The sequence below is a fragment of the Bos indicus x Bos taurus genome, chromosome 9, assembly GCF_003369695.1.
Source record: "Bos indicus x Bos taurus breed Angus x Brahman F1 hybrid chromosome 9, Bos_hybrid_MaternalHap_v2.0, whole genome shotgun sequence".
In the NCBI taxonomy this organism is placed as follows: domain Eukaryota; kingdom Metazoa; phylum Chordata; class Mammalia; order Artiodactyla; family Bovidae; genus Bos; species Bos indicus x Bos taurus.
Genome location: NC_040084.1, coordinates 87,875,526 through 87,895,118, shown reverse-complemented (window position 1 = coordinate 87,895,118; position 19,593 = coordinate 87,875,526). Strand labels below are relative to the sequence as shown.

The 19,593-nt window shown below is 46.4% G+C and overlaps 1 protein-coding gene across 2 annotated transcripts; it reads right to left on the bottom strand.

The window, feature by feature from the left end:
* Nucleotides 1-11,801: 11,801 nt before the first annotated feature.
* Nucleotides 11,802-18,841, bottom strand: LOC113898576 (retinoic acid early transcript 1E-like). Of its 2 annotated transcripts, none has more exons than XM_027551838.1 (6): nucleotides 18,226-18,840; nucleotides 17,197-17,377; nucleotides 16,187-16,450; nucleotides 15,665-15,946; nucleotides 14,685-14,824; nucleotides 11,802-12,257 (listed from the first exon to the last, which is right to left on the bottom strand). In XM_027551838.1, the coding sequence occupies exons 1-5, from the start codon at nucleotides 18,307-18,309 to the stop codon at nucleotides 14,715-14,717; spliced, it is 921 nt and encodes a 306-aa protein (XP_027407639.1). In that variant the 5' UTR covers nucleotides 18,310-18,840; the 3' UTR covers nucleotides 11,802-12,257; nucleotides 14,685-14,714. The 2 variants fall into 2 exon arrangements, with proteins under 2 accessions (XP_027407639.1, XP_027407640.1); XM_027551839.1 differs by lacking the exon at nucleotides 11,802-12,257 and adding an exon at nucleotides 13,995-14,283 and having other exon boundaries at nucleotides 18,226-18,841.
* Between the last annotated feature and the right edge of the window lie 752 nt (nucleotides 18,842-19,593).

The window sequence follows — 19,593 nt, the reverse complement described above, 5'->3', positions numbered from 1 at the left end:
TTTATTTTCCCTCCAGCTTCTCCCCCACAATTTTTACCTTTATGCCTTTATAGGTCACTACTAGAGTTCACGCTGTCTCTGGTTTAGTTTCTGCCTCTAAGCTAGGAAACTCTGAATTTGACCTTCAACATTAAAAAAAAATTCACATAATGGATGAAAACTGGCATAAGTTAAATCACTTCACTCCCTTAGACCTTAATTAAGGAAATTGCAGAAGTGTTTATTTAATTACATTTAAATACCTAATTGAAGATCAGAAGTCCACTAGCTTCTAGGTACATGAAGAGTTTGCGATGAAAATTTCTCCATTTCAATGTTATGAACTGAATTATTGAAACTCACATGCTTGATACAGTCCTTTTTTGTTTCAATAGTTGATAGGCTGAGGGAGCCTCCTGGGATCACTAGCTCAATATTTATTCTTTCAGAAACTAATACTATAGAGGTAAAGAAAGAAGACCATATATCAAGTTTTTTACATTTAATTTTAAATATGTTCTTTTCTTTTCTAGATATATTAGTAAGTACCAGAAAAAAAAAATTTCCCTGTTCTAAAAAAATTTTTTAAAAATAGGGAAGAAAGGAAGGAGGAGGAAGGGAGAAAAGAAGGAAGTCTCAGTCAATGAGAAGCACTGGTGGGAGTTTGGAGCATCAGAGGAAGGGTGAAGTCAGACTACTTCTCTGTGTGTGTCTCCGACCGTGTCCTGAGCTGCACAGCTCTGGGGTCTCTACCAGGCAGGCCATCCGTGTTCCCAGCTTCCTCCAGGTGGCCTGTCGGGGGAGACCTTCACCATCACCCCTGGGAAGGGGAGGGTAACGGCTCATCAGTCATTGCCTCAACATCTACTTTGGTTTGACAGGGCTCCCATCAACTTTGCAACCAATTTCTTTTTTTAAATCCTCATGCAAATAAATGATCTCCGTTTAGGCCAGACCTGACTGATACACCCCATAATACCTTTCTTGGAAGGCAGCTACATGGGTGGCATGCACCCTTTCCAAGGGCAGAAAATGGGCTTTCGCTTCCTTTTTCAGACCAAAACTCTTTGTTAAACATGGTGTTTAGTAAGCCCAATGCTCCAGTTTGCAACCAGAAATTAAATTGTAAACTCAGATTGCCAAAAGTGAAGAGACAGCACTTAGTTTAATCCCATCCCACCACCCCACTCTCCAAATACCTACCTCTACTCTGCCCATAATTATGTGGGGTTTGTTGTAACTGGTTTATCTCACCAGCAAATCTGAAAGACCGGGCTTTCCTTTTTTTTACCCCCAAGAATTTCCCACCAAAAATGCAGAAAAGGTTTTGGTGAGGTCTCCCGATCATCGAGTGATAGCATCAAATTTCAGGGCTTCCCTGCAATGTGAATCGTATCAGACAATAATCACCAAGCACCTACTGTGGGCCAGGCCATGTGCCAGGTGCCCAGGGGACACCAAGCTTGGTTCCTTCTCTCTAAGAGCTGAGGGTCTAGTAGAAAGCTTGGGTCAAGAAGGAGGGTGGCAAGTGCCATAGGAAGGGACACTATCGATGCTCGAAGGAGAAGGTCTGACCTTGGTCTTTGCCTCTGGAAATCTCATTGGAGAATCTGGGGGACTTCTCCAGCAAAGTGGCAGCAAGCTGGGCCTTAAAGGATGGAAGATAAAGCTGTGAGAAGTATACAGAAAGGTTATCTGGGTCTGATCAGGAAGGGCAACCATGGGGAATTGGGGGGCACAGAAAATGGTCCAATTGGACTAAGCAAGAGTCTGAGTGACAGTGGGCACTGCGATGCTGGATTCTTGGGCTAGTTCTCTTGCATGTATTCTGACCAAATGCTCAGTCTAGCTCGCTTTGTCTCTCTCTCTCTCCAGGTATCCCAGTCTGGCAGAGCTGGTCCTCAAGGACTAGAAGACCCTGTTACTGCCTCTGGGACTCACATCCCCAACCCTCTCTGCCCCCAGCCCATGATCACTCCCTCTCTCCAATTGCTCCCCTTTACCCCCACTTTGGGGATTTCACTTCCCATCCCTTTGGTAGCCCTGCTCTCGGCTCATTTGCTAAGTGATGTATACATTCCAGGTTGGATCCAAGACAATATGGGATGAAAACCAAATGCAAATCCAACTAGGAAGAAAGGCCAGAATAAACACAAACTTCAAGACCTCAAATGAATAGCTTCCAAGGCTGAGCCTGGGTCTGAGCCATCCCCCAGGGCTCTGCGGCTCAGCCCGAAGCAGCCCCCATGGCTGCCTTGCGAGGACTTGCAGGGAGCTGGACGGAAGAACTCTGGGTGTTTCTTCTTCATCTTTTAAAGATTGATGTGACATCAGGGCTTCCACAGGGAGCCTCTGCTGGGTCAGCATTCCCTCTGCCAGTATAGTGGCTTGTCCCCCTCTCTGCTCTGTCCCCTCGACCAAGATCCCCCCCGTCACCATAGCCCTCACAGTCCCTGGCAGTTCTGTTCCTACACTCTTGGATCAGAGGCTCGCCTTCTGAAGAATCTTCAGGAACTGTACCTCCCACCTCCAATGGCATGTGTATGTGGCTTGTACCAGCTCAGCGGCGTGCGAGAGCCCTCAAGCTGTCAGTCCAGACTTTCTGCCTGGGGACAGAACTTTGGACCCATAGCTCAAGGGACTGTGTTTACAATAATTGCTTCCTCTCAGGCTTCAGGGAGTCAGCAGCCTGGGCTTGAATTCCAGCGCTGTCCTCAAGATAGTCCGTAACCCTGGACAAGTCACTGTACCCCCTTGGGCCATCATATCTTCAGCCATTCAACAAATATTTCATGTCGCAGCCACTGCTCTGGGCACTTTGGAGACAGAGTGGAGCACACATGAGGGATAAGATGTCTTAGAATTCAAGTCTGCTCATGGGAGATGCTCAATAAGTGAGTTTTCAAAATCTGGGACAGGGGAAACTTGGGAGAACAATTTAGTTGAAATATCTAATTGAAATATGAATGTTCTTTGACCCAGCAAGTCTATGCTGATGTATATACCCTAGAGAAATTCACATTTACACAAGGAGAAAGAATGAACAGAAAAGAATTTAAATGACAGCTCACAAGAGATTCAATTCCTGGTCTGGTTCAATTCCTGGGTGGGGAAGATTCCCTGGAAATGGGATAGGCTACCCACTCTAGTATTCTTGGGCTTCCCTTGTGGCTCAGCTGGTAAAGAATCCGCCTGCAATGTGGAAGACCTGGATTCAATTCCTCAATTGGGAAGATATCTGGAGAAGGGAAAGGAAACCCACTCCAGTATTCTGGCCTGGAGAATTCCATGGATTGTATAGTCCATGGGGTCACAAAGAGTTGGACATGACTGAACGACTTTTACTTTCACAAGATTGAAAATTGCCAGATGTAGTCCTGAATGATTTTGTCATGGATTTCATTGAACCCTGGACCTGTATCCAAATTTATCATTATGAGGAACCGATCCCCCTCTACTTATTTAAGCCACTATGGTTGGTTTTTTTTGTTTATTTGTTACACATAACAAACATAACAGGGGTTGGGGAAGAGCCCCTGGAGAAGGGATAGGCTACCCACCCCAGTATTCTTGGGTTTCTCTGGTGGCTCAGAGTGAAGAATCCACCCACAATGCGGGAGACCTGGGTTTGATACTTGGGTTGGGAAGATTCCCTGGAGGAGGGCACGGCAATCCACTCCAATATTCTTGCTTGGAGAATCCCCAGGGACAGAGGAACCTGGCGGACACAGTCCACAGGGTTACAAAGAATCAGACATGACTAAGTGACTAAGCACAGCACAGTGCATTTAAATAATTTAAAACTAATTACTTTTGGGAAGAAAGGCTTTGATTAATGCTTGATTAAAACTCGAGTTGAATAAATAAAACTCCCTTAAAGCATCTGTCTCATTTACCAGAATCATTTATTAAAATCTCTTAAACATTTTAAACTCCTTCTATAGACTTAATCATAGTTGATTTTCTGTTTTAGCATTTCATATAATTGACCTGGCAAGTTTATCACCAATTAAGCCAAAATGTTCTCATACATTTAAACAGCTCTTCTAAACCTGATAAATTAAATTGATAAATATAATGAATCTATTTTAATACTGTTAATGAGCTACACTGTAAACTTTCTTACACTTTTCAACATAAAATCATAAGCCTAAATCAATTTCACATTTTAAATTGGAATCATAAGTTTAAAAAAAAATTAATTACTTGATAAGAAACATAAGCAAGTGTGAGAGTATCAATATTATGGGTTTGATTTATGTCATCATCTCCATATTGATTCTAAACATTATCAGACTTGGAAAGTCACTTATTCAACAAAGGAACAGATTTTTGACCTCAAGGGAGTCAAAGTTACTTCATCAAGGACTCATGACCAAAATATGGTGGAATCTCAGATAAACCAAGGGCACTGAGGAGCCAAAATCAGAAGGAAAGCCAGCTCCCAACCCTTTCTGTGGTTACCATGACAACAGGGGACATCTTCAGAGGGGTTTGATTTTAGAAGCTTCATTCCAGTTACCTCTTAGTTATTATTCTTTATTCTTAATTATTAGAGTAGAAGAAAGTTGTCGACTCCCCCTCCACCCAAGTTAGCTGACTTCCTCTATTACATCATTGGCTTCTAGGTTTGCTTGGCTCTCTGCAGACACTGCTAACGTACTTCCAGATTGCTTTAAGGACATTTTAATGGTCTTGAATTGAATCCTGAACATTTGGTTCTGCACCATGATTCTAAAGTCATAAGAATAACATGAACCATTCCCCTTCCTTGTGACTTTTCAGGAATTCCCCACATGGGATTATAGCATCTCACTTTTCATCAGAACTACCAGTTAACCCACAGGCTGTCTGCCTCGGGCACTGTTCTCCCTGCAGACTGTGCGTCCTGGATGATATCTGAGTCACCTGAAGGGGGCGCTGATCAGGTCCAACCTCAGATGCATCAGCTGTTCAGTCCACTCCAGCCCAGGAGGTGTGATCTCCTTACCATCCCCACCTCCTGTTCTCTTCATTCATTTCTCTCTAAAAGGCAGAGAAGTTCCTCCTTTTTTGAATGTCTGGCCTTTTGTGTGTGTGTGTGTGTGAGTGTTAGTGTGTGTGAGTGTCTGTGAAAGTGAGGCCACCACAGCAGAGCTGCGGCAACATTTGTTTTAGACTTTTCATTATTTATAGATCCGTGGGGTTTGAAACATTACAGTTGTTTCCATTTCATGAAATTCACACTTTGGCCACCTGATGGGAGGAGCCGACTCATTGGGAAGGACCCTGATGCTGGGAAAGACTGGGAGCAGGAGAAGGGGGCAACAGAGGATGAGATGGTTGGATGGTATCACCGACTCAATGGACATGAGTTTGAGTAAGCTCCGGGAGACAGTGAAGGAGAGGGAAAACTGGATTCTTTACTGTCTGAGCCACCAGGGGAGCCCACTTCTGAGATAGAAGTTTCTATTTTGTGGGCAGAGGGAGGAATGTTTAGGAAGAAGGGAATATGAGCTTCCTTCTCAATACATTTATATTAATTTTCTTGGCCTAAATTTATGCTATATTTAAAAGCTGCATCAGACAAGTATCAACCAATTTTAACGTTTACCTTTTGGAAGAGAACTTTTACATCTTTCACCATCCTAATTCTAATTTTGTCCATTTCTTCAACCTTCCTTTCTCTCCCCACGTTTTTTTTTTTTTTTGTATCCAACTTTATTTCTTAAGTCTTAAATAACCTAGATAGCATATTAAAAAGCAGAGACATTACTTTGCCAACAAAGTTCCATCTAGTCGAGGCTATGGTTTTTCCAGTGGTCATGTATGGATCTGAGAGTTGGACTGTGAAGAAAGCTGAGTGCCAAAGAGTTGATGCTTTTGAACTGTGGTGTTGAAGAAGACTCTTGAGAGTCCCTTGGACTGCAAGGAGATCCAACCAGTCCATTCTAAAGGAGATCAGTCCTGGGTGTTCATTGGAAGGAATGATGCTAAAGCTGAAACTCCAATACTTTGGCCACCTCATGCAAAGAGTTGACTCATTGGAAAAGACTCTAATGCTGGGAGGGATTGGGGGCAGGAGGAGAAGGGAACGGCAGAGGATGAGATGGCTGGATGGCATCACCGACTCGATGGACATGAGTTTGGGTGAACTCCGGGAGTTGGTGATTGACAGGGAGGCTTGGCGTGCTGCAATTCTTGGGGTCACAAAGAGTCAGACATGACTGGGCGACTGAACTGAACTGATTGAAGTCACTTGTTTGAGGAGAAAGACTTCTAATGCTTGAATAGCCCCGTCTCAGTTCCCTCTACTTCTGAACACAGGAGGGTGACCTTTCCTGACTTTCTGACGAGGCCACATGACTTAGTTCCGGCCAGTGGGCTATGGGGGTGAGGAAGTCACTCCTGGGCCAAGGTATGTAATCTCTAGGGTGAACGTCTCCAATTTTCTCTTTCTCCACTGTAATTTTTAATTAAAAATGTTAAAAATGCATGTAAAGAGTAATTACCCAACTGCATATCAAATTGATAGCATTAACTACAACAGAGGGGAAAAAAAAAAAAAAACATTTCAAGTTCCCAACGGTGACGTCTGCTGAGAAGCTCTCTGACCCGGTGTAGCTGACACCCTGGGCCACCTTCACCTGGTCTGCAGCTGCCACCTGAACCCCAGCCAGGCCTCTCATCTGAGGGGAAGGGGTCCCTCACCCACCCTTCTTATCTTTGCCCACCTGGAACCCAAAGTAGGGCTGCCTGAAGACTACAGTGATGTCAACCATCACCATCACATTAAGACGCTATCACTTTTAAATGCTGTGTACCAGAGACTATGCCAAACCCCACAAGGGAAAGTATGACTCACCCCATTTTACACATCAGTTAAGAGCCTTGATTAAGCAATTAGCCTAAGACTACCAAGGACTTTTCCCTTTAGATGGCTGGCAGAGCAGGGATATAATAAACCCAAGATGAGTGATTCTTAAGCTCTTGTGCTCAACCATTGAACCCATTGCCACCACTGACTCTCGGACATGACCTCTATGGTGATATTGACATATGAGACTGCAGCATCTCCTCCTCTCTCCCCAGCTAACTAAGAAAGATCTTCCCTCACCTTTCATTGTTAGCCCTTTATTACCAGGATCAGAATAATGTATGGGGGAGAGGGCGCAGCGAGGACAGAAGAAACCAGAAAGGCCAGTTGGATTTATAATGGTGAAAAGTGAGAGGAAAAAAATAGTCACAGCGAACAGAAAAGAGCAAGAAATACAAGTCTGCGTAGGGTGCGTCTGTGATGAAATGTTGAGATGATTAACAAATGGGTTAATTGCTCAGTTGTGTCTGACTCTTTCGATCCCATAGAATGTAGCCTCCCAGGCTCCTCTGCCCATGGGATTCTCCAGGCAAGAATACTGGAGTGGGTTGCCATTCCCTTCTCCAGGGGAATCTTTTCAACCAGGGATCGAACCTGGGTCTCTCACATTGCAAGCAGATTCTTTAACAAATGGGGACAACATATTTCTTGGGAGCAGCTGTCTTCACCACATTCAGATTTGCTTCTTTTTTCTGACGCTGATTGTCACCATGGTATCTTACTATGTGTCTTCATTGTCTCTTCCCTGAAAAAAGTTTTCCAAGGATGCTTTTCCCTACTATTAAATAGACTTCTGTGAACAAATTTATGGTTACTGGGCTAGTGGGGGAGGAGGATGTGGGGAAAAGATATGGAGTTTGGGATCGACATGTACACACTGCTATATTTAAAACAGATAATCACCTGGGTCCTACATATAGCACAGGAAACTCTGCTCAAAGTTATGTGGCAGCCTGGATGGGTAGGGAGTTTGGGAGAGAATGGATACATGTGTATCTATGGCTAAGTCCCTTTGCTGTGCATTTGAAACTATCACAACATTGTTAATGCCAATATAAAATTAAAAGTTAAACAAACAAACAAACAAAAAAAGACCTCTGTTTATAGATCTTACTATTAAAGAGATTCCGAAGTCCTATCCTGGAGAAGGAAATGGCAACCCACTCCAGTATTCTTGCCTGGAGAATCCCAGAGACAGAGGAGCCTGGTGGGCTGCTGTCCATGGGGTTACACAGAGTTGGACACGACTGAAGCGACTTAGCATGCATGCATGCAGGAAGTCCTATCCAGAGGCTCCCAGAACCCATCAGATTTAGTCAAGCCAACCTTCATCCTCAAAACAGGCTCAAGCTGAGACAGCAGACAGCGTTCTTTCACGTTTTAAGATGATTTAATGCATTAAGGCAATGGCAACCCATTCCAGTATTCTTGCCTGGAAAATCCCATGGATGGAGGAGCCTGGTAGGCTGCAGTCCATGGGGTCATTAAGAGTCGGACACAACTGAGTGACTTCACTTTCACTTTTCACTTCCATGCATTGGAGAAGGAAATGGCAACCCACTCCAGTGTTCTTGCCTGGAGAATCCCAGGGACAGGGGTAACCCCAGTGGGCTGCCGTCCATGGGGTCACACAGAGTCAGACACGACTGCAGCGACTTAGCAAAGCATTAAGGACAAGACTCTTGAAGAGTGTCATTTTATGGTTTTAATTTTCATGGTCAAATGTGCATAGCACATAGTATTAATCAGAGTGGTAATAACATTCATAATAATATCAAGTTCAGTTCAGTTCAGTCATTCAGTCGTGTCCGACTCTTTGCAACCCCATGGACTGCAGCATGCCAGGCTTCCCTGTCCATTACCAACTCCCAGAGTTTACTCAAACTCATGTCCATTGAGTCAGTGATGCCATCCAACCATCTCATCCTTTGTCATCCCTTTCTACTCCCGCCTTCAATCTTTCCCAGCATCAGGGTCTTTTCAAATGAGTCAGTTCTTTGCATCAGATGACCAAGGTATTGGAGTTTCAGCTTCAACATCAGTCCTTCCAATGAACACTCAGGACTGATCTCTAGGATGGACTGGTTGGATCTCCTTGCAGTCCAAGGGACTCTCAAGAGTCTTCTCCAACACCACAGTTCAAAAGCATCAATTCTTCAGCACTTAGCTTTCTTTATAGTCCAACTCTCACATCCATACATGACTACTGGAAAAACCATAACCTCGACTAGACAGACCTTTGTTGGCAAAGTAATGTCTCTGCTTTTTAATATGCTGTCTAGGTTAGTCCTAACTAAATAATATCAAGAAAGAAAGTGAAGTCGCTCAGTCGTGCCTGACTCTGTGACCCCACAGACAGTAGCATGCACCAAGCTCCTCCGTCCATGGGATTTTCTAGGCAAGAGTACTGGAGTGGGTTGCCGTTTCCTTCTCCAGGGAATCTTCTCGACTCAGGGATCGAACCCAAATCTCCCACATTGTGGACAGACGCTTTATCGTCTGAGCCACCAGGGAAGTAATATCAAGAGCCCTCAGTAAAAGCTAGCACCAGGTGTCACATACCCTATGACAGGAACTATAATGTGAATCATCACGCTCGATCAAAATAGTCCTAGGTAAGCACTACACTTGTCCTCATTTTACAGATGAAGAAAATGAGGCTGAGAAAGATTCAGTTTCGCACAGCCACCCAGCTGGGGAGCATTCGAAGGGGAACTTGAATCTAGGCCTGTCTATGGTGAGCTATCCAGATTAAGGATTATGAATAATCCTATCCCCCAAAGAGAAAGCTGGCGGGAGCAGTTCCCAGAGTTGCACCTTGGCAACTCAATGCAGCATCCATGACAGATCAGGGCTGTGCTTCTGGACGGTGTGATTAGAAGGCAACCAATCAGCACTTTGCTCAGGTGCTCTAACTCACGTGACTGGACTTCCCCTTCCCTCTCAGGGGACTTCGCACTTGAACAACTGTACCCAGACCCCCACCACTGGTGTGGCTTCCTTCTCCACCCCGCATCCAGGAGGCAAGTTTCCCCCGTACCATCACCTCTTCAGCAGGAAGCACTGAAAGTAGCAAAGAACGCCCTGGGTTCAAACAGCTTCAAAACGGAAGAAACATAAGCTCAGAAATACAACTTCAGTTTCTTTGCATTGTGATACCAATTGTTCTCCTATTGGAACTCAAGAGTATCTTTGTCCTTTTAAAAACAACTGGAAGTACTGTGATTATGTCTAATAAAGCCACAATGTAGTTAAAACAATGCTCGTTTACAGTAAAGAGTTCAGGACAAGCACCTATCACAGTACTAATAATTGTTTGAAAAAGAATATAAGCAAAATATAAGAAAGGATGCATTTAGTAAAATGTGTAGATTTGGGGGAAAGAATGTCTAGAGAAAAAAAAAAGATTTAGATGGAAGATTTTGGACTAGTAAAGAGACATCTGGCTACTTCAAAGGATTTCAAAGGTCAAAAGCACAGGTTCTTATAATAACTAATTCTCTCTCTCTCTCTCTCTCTCTCTCTCTCTCTATATATATATATGCATAAAGTTTTCTTTCTTTCTTTCTCTTGGCCAAGCCACAAAGCTTGCAGGATCTTAGTTTCCCAACCAGGGATGGAACCCACACCCTTGGCAGTGAAAGCATGGGGCCCTAACCACTGGACTGCCAGGGAATTCCCTCTATGTTTTAAAGAGGAAAAAAAGTCTTCCTTTTCCCTGATACAGATTTGTCGCCAGCCCTGACTCCTATCGGTGACACTAGTGATGATCTTATCAATGCACTGTGTGACTCACATACAAAGTGACATGAGGCAGGAGAGTTTGAGCACAGCTGCTTGCTGAGCAATTATCTGAGCTACCCCTGTGCCTGTGTGAGCTGCACCCCGGGAGGGAGACAGCAGTGACGGGTGAAGGGCTGGAGCTGGTGGGGTTCCCCCGCCAGCACCTTCTGACCCCATGGGTTCCAAACAGTGTGACTGCCATCTGGAGAAAAAGGGTAAGTGCGCTTCATGGAGGAGAGTGGAGAAGAGGGACACAGCTAGTGCCCCCTAGTGTCGGGAAAACAGTGCTCTTTTTTTTTTTTTTTTTTTCAAAATCTCATGTTTTTATTGATGTATAAGTGATTTCCAATGTTGTGACAGTCTCTGCTATACAGCAAAGTGACTCAGTTTTACACATATATACATTTCATTTTTTAATATTTGTTTCCATTATGGTTTACCCCAGGAGATTGGATATAGTTCCTCACGCTGTACAGTAGGAGTTTGTTGTTTATTCATTCTAAATGTAATAGTTTGCATCTACCAACCCCAAACTCCCAGTCCATCCCTCTCCCTCCCCATCTCGCCTTGGCAACCACAAGTCTGATCTCTATAGGCCCATTTCTGTTTTGTTCCTAGGTTCAAAACAGCGCTCTTTAAGAAAAAGAAAGCAAGTCCTGATTTGCGTGTCTGCCAATTGCCATGGTGTACTCCCACCGTCGGCAATTACAAGCTGCAAATGGTTTAATAACTGGCATGAAAAATTCCTGAGTATTTAACCATCAGCTTCCATGAGCTGGTGCGAGCCAGCTCCAACAAACACTGGGCTGGACGGTGCGACTAACCATTTATATGCCCAGATGGCAGCCTGTTCAACTCACCAGCACAAGCACACACTGTTCTGTTCTGTGCTTGTGATGTTTTAAATATATTGAAGGTTACTTACTGAAGACTAGCAGAGTCTCCATGAATCTCAGAAAGAGTTCCTCTTAAAAATAATCCTTGCTTAAAAGCCACCAGAAAGCGTGGGGTGGAAAGCCATTTGATCAGTCTAAATTTAAATTCAGAAATCATCACACAGCTGAATTCTTGGGACTACACTAAATTTTCTGATAACTCTTTCCTCTATGAATTTTTAAAGAGTTAAAAAAAAATCCCCCATGATTTTTCTGGAACAATTTAGAAAAACATAAAAACCAGGGCATATTCTTAATAAATATTTAATGCATTTCCAAAGTGGATAAGAAATGGAAAGGAACATACCTGTTTGTCCCTTATTCTGTATGTTCAGCTAATCTCACTAGTGGAACCAGGCCTTCTCAGACTCAAAGTGCTGGAGAAAGTGGAAAGGTTTCTCGACACACAGAGTGGCCACCCCTGCAGAGTGGAGTGCCAGGGAGATGGGACACCCAGGGAAAGAGGAACCGGAGAGGGGAGCAGGGCATCACCTTCCAGCATCTGCCTGCCTGTGTCCTTCCTACACAGTCACCATTATCTGATCCAGAGTTTTCCGTGTGAGGTTGAGCACCATGGCGTCTTCACTGGGGTACCCCACAGGGAGCAGCATCAGGAGCTTTTCATTGGTGGGGCGGTTCAGAAGCACTCTCAGACGGGGGCCACAGTTGAGAGGCGTGGTGGTGACAGTCACCAGTCCAGCATTCTACAACAGGATAGAAAAAGAAAATACACTTTAAAGTCAGCAGGCAAAACCCCAGCTCTGCTTGTAGCATGGGCACGTTCTAGTCCCTGTAACACTGTTTCTCCCATAGTTGGACAGAAGAGAAGCTACCAACGTGGGCAATGATATCTTGAATCTTTCCTACCCTCCTCGACCTCCCCAGACCCCATCTCTGAACCAAACAGTGTGAAGCTTCTCAGAGAAGAAAGTACCAGTCTTATTTTTCACTGGTGCTTAAAAAATGGGAATGGTTGTTTCATGGAAAGAAATTTGAGGTATCTAATCGTACCAAGACAGCATATTATAAGTCAGCATATCTAGACAGCATATTAAAAAGCAGAGGCATTACTTTGCCAACAAAGATCTGTCTAGTCAAAGCTCTGTTTTTTCCAGTAGTCATATATGGATGTGAGAGTTGAAGTATAAAGAAAGCTGAGCACCGAAGAATTGATGCTTTTGAACTGTGGTGTTGGAGAAGACTCTTGAGAGTCCCTTGGACTGCAGGGAGATCCAACCAGTCCATCCTAAAGGAAATCAGTCCTGAATATTCATTGGAAGGACTAATGTTGAAGCTGAAATTCCAATACTTTGGCCACCTGATGCGAAGAGCTGACTCATTTGAAAAGACCCTAATGTTGGGAAAGATTGAAGGCGGGAGGAGAAAGGGACGACAATGGATGAAATGATGGGATGGCATCACCGACGTGATGGACATGAGTTTGAGTAAGCTCTGGAAGTTGGTGATGGACAGGGAAGCCTGGTGTGCTGCAGTCCGTGGGGTCGCAAGAGTAGGACATGACTGAGTGACTGAACTGACTCATACCAAAGAAATGGAATAACAGAAGGCACTTCCTGTGATTATACAACCAACCAATGGAAGCAGAGCATCACCCCAGCTGAGAATACTTGACGTCCAGTGATGGAGGACCCAGTGGCCAAGAAGTACATTAAGAGGTCGAGGAAATATTCCACCAACCTCTGCCCAGTCCCCTTGAATAATGAACATTCAATAAAAATCATGTAGCTTCAAGACACTTTTCCAGTTGGCTCTCTCTATCCTCCCCCTGATTTTCCTGATAGACGGTCAACGGTAAGCCTGGGCCAGAAGGAAGTTCTGGAATTGTCTTTGGGAATCAAGCATACCTACAGTCTCTGAGCAATCTGTCCAGACAGGGGCTCCTGGCAGATTCTTTCCTCTCACACAAGTCTACAAATCACAAAACCCACACAAAACCTACACTCAATTACACTTTAAAGAACGCTAAAGGAGATCCCGGGTCTCCTGCATTGCAGGCAGATGCTTTACCACCTGAGCCACCAGGGAAGCCCTTTAAAGAATGCTGCTGCTGCCGAGTCGCTTCAGTCGTGTCCAACTCTGTGCGACCCCATAGATGGCAGCCTACCAGGCTCCGCCGTCCCTGGGATTCTCCAGGCAAGAACACTGGAGTGGGTTGCCATTTCCTTCTCCAATGCATGAAAGAGAAAAGTGAAAGTGAAGTTGCTCAGTCGTGTCCGACTCTCAGCGACCCCATGGACTGCAGCCTACCAGGTTCCTCTATCCATGGATTTTCCAGGCAAGAGTACTGGAGTGGGGTGCCATTGCCTTCTCCGATTAAATCACATAGTATATCCCTAATGCATTATCTTCTTAACAGAATTTTAAAAATGCCAACCCCCGCCCCCCACCCCAATTCCACCCCACATGAAGGCAAGTCTGATGGAAAGAACAGAATTGAAGTCTTAACTGATTGTGAGCAAATATTTGACTTTTGCAAATCCTCAAAATGACCAAGTTAATACATCTTAAGGGCCCATCAACAGTCATGGAGAGTGAAGGAATTCTTAAGCATAAGCTTCTTTAGCTTCTTGTTAAACCCCACTCTGAGTAGAAGGTAGTATATTAGATCAACAGCCAGACTGTCATCAAGGGTCAGTTTTTGACACCCAGAGTTGGTTTAACATTGTACCTTCTCATAGTCCAGGGAGAAACATCCAGATGATGGAATAGCTGTTAGAACACTGGAGAAAATGTTGAGCTAGAGAATGCTATCATCAGAGAACAAAAGGTTTTTTTCATCAAAGGGCTGGGAAAGCCTGAGTAAGATCTCAGGACAACACCCCACCCCACCACATCTACATCTTGTACCCGGGGCCCCCAAAGGAGAAGACACTTGTCTTCATCCCCACTCCCACTGCACTGTCCTGCTGCCCACACCAGCCTCTTCTACCCCAGCAACAGAGTGGTTCCCAACCCTACAGGGAAGTGTGGGGGCCCAAGACAGAGACAGAACATCATCTTGGTAAAGATGGGTCCAGTGGACAGGGGCTTGGTGAAACCCATGGCTCACCTCTCCCAAGTCCTGACCAGAACAAACCTGCCTAGGAGCCAGAGGCCGGCTGGCTTCTCACCTGCTGTGGTCCCTGATTTCTTCATAATATTCATGACGATGAAGCAATTAGAACTAACTGGGTGATGATCAATAGGATAATGCAAGAGTCCAATCGGATGGATGCAGACTGGCTGATATCTGCGGCCATTATTAGTGATTCTAAAACGAAAAAGCAAAAGCCTTGTCAAATCTAAGAATACACCTTCCTCAGTACCTGCTGTCCTTAGCACATGTTCCCCATATAGTTACTGCCTCATGTGAAGCCACTCTTCAGGTCCGGGTATGGAAAGATTAATGGGCTTGCGCTCTGTCTTCGTGGAGCTAATATTTCTCCTGAGTTGTGTTAGTCGCTCAGTCATGTCCGACTCTTTTGCGAGCTCGTGGACTGTAGCCAACCAGGCTCCTCTGTCCCTGGGATTCTCCAGGCAAGAATACTGGAGTTGGTTGCCATTTCCTACTCCAGGGGATCTTCCCAACCCAGGGATCGAACCCAGGTCTCCTGACTTGCAGGCAGATTCTTTACTGTCTGAGTCACTGAGACAGCAAATGTCCATCTGATTATCTTTCAGGTGGACATGTTTACTGTGAGGAGTCCTTTTTGAGGAGGACACAATTGGGGGCACTTAATTCTGTCTGGGAAGGGATAAGGGCTTCATTAAGTGACATTTGAGCTGGTTAAAGGATCAGTACGACAAAAGGGAAAGAAAGCCTGGAAACATAATGCGTATATAGGTTTGGGGACCATCGAGCAGTGCCTGGGGTCTTGGTTAATGAGGAAGGGGGCTCCTGTGCTGAGGGAGGTGGGCTGGGAAAGGAGGATGCTGGCCAGTTCTGTGCTATGCCCATCACTGACTCTCCAGACAGGAAGTCCACCAAGAGATCAGTCACTCCATCCATCATCACATTTTCAATTACACTAACATATGTGCTCATATCCACACATGAAGGCACTAGACCTTTGAAGAGAGCTGCCACCTCCCCCACACCCCACTCAGTTACCTGTGGGCTCTGGGAGCAGCATCTTCTTCCAGTGTTTCAGGAATTCCCTAAGCCAGTAACTGCAGTCTCCTGTTGAAATGGTCCTGAAATACTCTGCCAGTTCCTGGTTGTTCTCCCACTCCTCCTTGATGCCTGTGGCTCCAGGATCGATGACTGTCCAGGTTATGCTCATGGTGTCAAGGAGAAGAGCTGTCCGTCCATTGAGGCTGAAGTGCAAGGATGCACCAGAGCATTGCTCGGCTTCACGTTGACAACACAGCTTTACCTGCAGGGTGGGAGGACCTGTGCCCCCCACACACTATGAATCTTTCTGGACTCTCCACAGTCCATCCTCCCCAGTCACTCAAGTGTGTCTGCACATCTAGGGGCTCGTGATCTTCTGACCATGACCTGCCCCATTTTACCCATCAGGTCCACCGGGTCTCTAAGGCTGGATCCTGTTCAGTCCTTTCACAGGAATCCCCTCCCTGCATGCACTTTTTCTCTTGCTGTCTCCAGCTCCCACCCCCTTCCCATACTTACCCCTCGTCTCATTTTCGTCCAGTTTGATGACAGGCAGGACCATCCTGAGCTCTTTTCCTGCTTCTACAAGCGTTTGGCTTATTTCAGTCCACGCTTTCGTGTCGTTTACCTCCTTTCCCAGGAAACCCAAAGGTTTGACCTTGTTGCTGGCACTATCATACTGGAGGAAAGGCTTTGTGTCCACGGAGCCCTGGACTTGACACCAGGGCTGGCCAGGTCTGGACTGAGATTTGACAGTGAAGTCAAGGCACAGAGAGTGGGCATCTGTGAGAGAAAACCACAGGTATGGCTGGGAATTTCCTCCTCCAGGGCCTGGTTGCAGAGGGAGGGGTCTCTATCCCAGACCCCCTCCTCTGCTGTATCCTCAGTCCTACCTCACCTTTAACTGTCTGAGCTTTAGTTAAACACTTTGATGCCACCGTGGATCTTTTCCGTCCATATACTATTAGCAGGAAGGTTTATTCGATATATGGTGGCTCAGGCAGTAAAGAATCTGCCTGCGATGCAGGAGACCCAGGTTCGATCCCTGGAGAAGGAAATGGCAATCCACTCCAGTATTCTTGCCTGGAGAATGGACAGAGGAGCCTACAGAGTCCGTAGGGTGGCAAAGAGTTGGACACCCATAAGTGACTAAATATGCACATGCCAGCTTGTGAGGCAGCAAAAACAGAAGACAGTGTCTGGTTTCTAGAGACTTAGAATCTGTCTGAACAGACAAGACTTTCAACAGAATGGGGAGAAGGATGCCATAGGACACATGCCACATTCACTATGGGTCCCTAGTCATCAGGAAAGTTTTACTGGAGTAGGAGGTGGGACTTGCCAGAAGAGCGAAAGCTGCTACAGGAGCACAAGCCCAGGCACCATGCCTTGGGTGGGGTCCTGGAAGGCAGGGTGTCACCTCCTGGGCAGCTAGTCCAACTAAACCACACCACCTGGGTGGAGGCCCCTCCCTCCCCATTTTCTCATGTCCCCCTACCCCACCAGAGTCCCAGATCCAGGACACTCACTGCCCAGAGTCTTCCCGGCTTCTATCAGCAGCAGTATCAGCAAAAGATGATCTGTGGTGCGAGCCAGCGACATTCCTCCCTGCAGTTTTAGGAGAGTGACTAGCAAAAGGTAGCCTGGGGTGTGTCTATACCTCTGTCTCCTGGCACCGCCCAAAGTCTTCAGTCCTAGACTGAGGAAGCCCTGTTGAAAAACAAGAAAAATAACACTTATACCCAGGAAGTATTTCTTAAGTTTCAAATGTAATTACTCATTAAAAAAAAATAGTCATGACATCACAAAGCCAAATTCACTTTGAATAACTATCCTCCCTCCAAAAAATCCCTTTTCTGGTGTGAGCAAGAAAAGCCCACGTTTTGTTGGCTCTTCTGCTCATTCCTTGAACCACTTCCTGCTCTAATCTTTCTTTGAACTCACTTCCTCCCTCACCCCCACCCCACCGCCGAGGCCACCTCCTGCTCAGTTATCCCTTCTTTTCTTCTACATCCACTTTCCATCCTAACCTCTCAAACCTTCTCTGTAATGATTACGATTCACTACATGTTAGTCACTCAGTCGTGTCCGACTCTTTGCGACCCCATGGACTGTAGCCCGCCAGGCTACTCTCTGCATGGGATTCTCCAGGCAAGAGTACTGGAGTGGGTTGTCATTCCCTTCTGTTAATCAAACCAGCAGCGGCCGACCCCACCAGGTCTGTCATATCGGAGGAGGGTGTACAACAGAATCCAATAGGCCTGTTGGAGCCGAGCTCCAGAACAGCCGGGAATTTATTATCATTTGCTCACCGGCAAGTGGCAAAGTCCTTCTAGGGTCCCGGAGGAGCAAGCTCACCGCAAAACATTGACGGATTTTCCCGAGTCAAGCAGCAGCGGCCCCCTCCCGCCTTTCCCAGCCCCCTCCCCTGCGCTACCCGTCTCCAGCACGACATCAGCCGCGCAGGTGGCTCAGCCCCGCGGTCTCCAGGCTGGTGGCTTCGGGGTGGCGAGAGAAGACAGAACATTTGCGGGGGCCCGTCCTGGGATCGCACTCACCGCCCACTCCTCCGCATCCGGCACCTGCGATCGGCGGGGTGCGGTCCTCGCCTGCCCGGTCCAGCCAAGGTCGCTTTCGCGCATTTGACACTGTCGAGTTCGCAACCACAAGAGAAGTTCCGAAACTCTCCTCGGGGTTTTCAGTTTGAATCGCTCTTTCGAATCTCGGCCCGACGCCCCGTGGCCCCGGCTCGGGGGAAGCTCGGCCGGCGGCGTTCGGAAAGGCGTCGCTGGAGCGGGGACCCCGGGCGGGCGCGGAAGAGAGACCCCGGGCCGAGGTGCTGCGCTCGGGGGACGGCGCCCCTGGAGGCCCGCCCGGCCGGTGAGTGAGTCTCTGTAAGGAAGTGCCCAGGGTTGGGGGGTGATGACGAGGCTCTTTCAGGTTGTCAGTCTGGGCGCCGCCGCGGTGACTTCGGGGACCCACGAGCTGGGACGAGGCCCGGCCAAGGAGCCACGGGCGACTTCTCGGTCCTGCCCGGGCCAGTTTCCTGGAGCTCAGGCTCCGCCCCTCTCTTCTCTACCCTATCCTGTGTTTCCCTGGCCACCTGACCAGCTTCATGGATGGCATTCCTTATAAGGGCAGCTCAGTTAGAACTGTTGGACATGGAACAACAGACTGGTTCCAAATGGGGAAAGGAGTACGTCAAGGCTGTATATTATCACCCTGCTTATTTAATTTATATGCAGAGTACATCATGAGAAACGCTGGGCTGGAAGAAGCACAAGCTGGAATCAAGATTGCCGGGAGAAATATCAATAACCTCAGATACGCAGATGACACCTACCCTTATGGCAGAAAGTGAAGAAGAACTCAAGAGCCTCTTGAAAGTGAAAGAGGAGAGGGAAAAAGTTGGCTCAACATTCAGAAAACTAAGATGGTGGCATCCGGTCCCATCACTTCATGGCAAATAGATGGGGAAACAATGGCTGACTTTATTTTTCTGTGCTTCAGAATCACTGCAGATGGTGATTGCAGCCATGAAATTCAAAGATGCTTACTCCTTGGAAGGAAAGTTATGACCAACCTAGACAGCATATTAAAAAGCAGAGACATTACTTTGTCAACAGAGGTCCGTCTAGTCAAGGCTATGGTTTTTCCAGTGGTCACGTATGGATGTGAGAGTTGGACTGTGAAGAAAGCTGAGCAGTGAAGAATTGATGCTTTTGAACTGTGGTGTTGGAGAAGACTCCTGAGAGTCCCTTGGACTGCAAGGAGATCCAACCAGTCCATCCTAGCTATCTCCTGAGTGTTCATTGGTAGGACTGATGTTGAAGCTGAAACTCCAATCCTTTGGCCACCTGATGTGAAGAGCTGACTCATTTGAAAAGACCCTGATGCTGGGAAAGATTGAGGGCAGGAGGAGAAGG

Excerpts from the sequence above, each read along its gene's own strand:
- LOC113898576 (XM_027551839.1), bottom strand. The coding sequence starts at position 18,309 with ATGCGCGAAAGCGACCTTGGCTGGACCGGGCAGGCGAGGACCGCACCC. Across the intron at positions 16,451-17,196 it reads AGCCGGGAAGACTCTGGGCA|ATGCCCACTCTCTGTGCCTT; the intron begins GTGAGTGTCCTG and ends TTTCTCTCACAG. Across the intron at positions 14,825-15,664 it reads GCTGCTCCCAGAGCCCACAG|AATCACTAATAATGGCCGCA; the intron begins GTAACTGAGTGG and ends TTTTCGTTTTAG.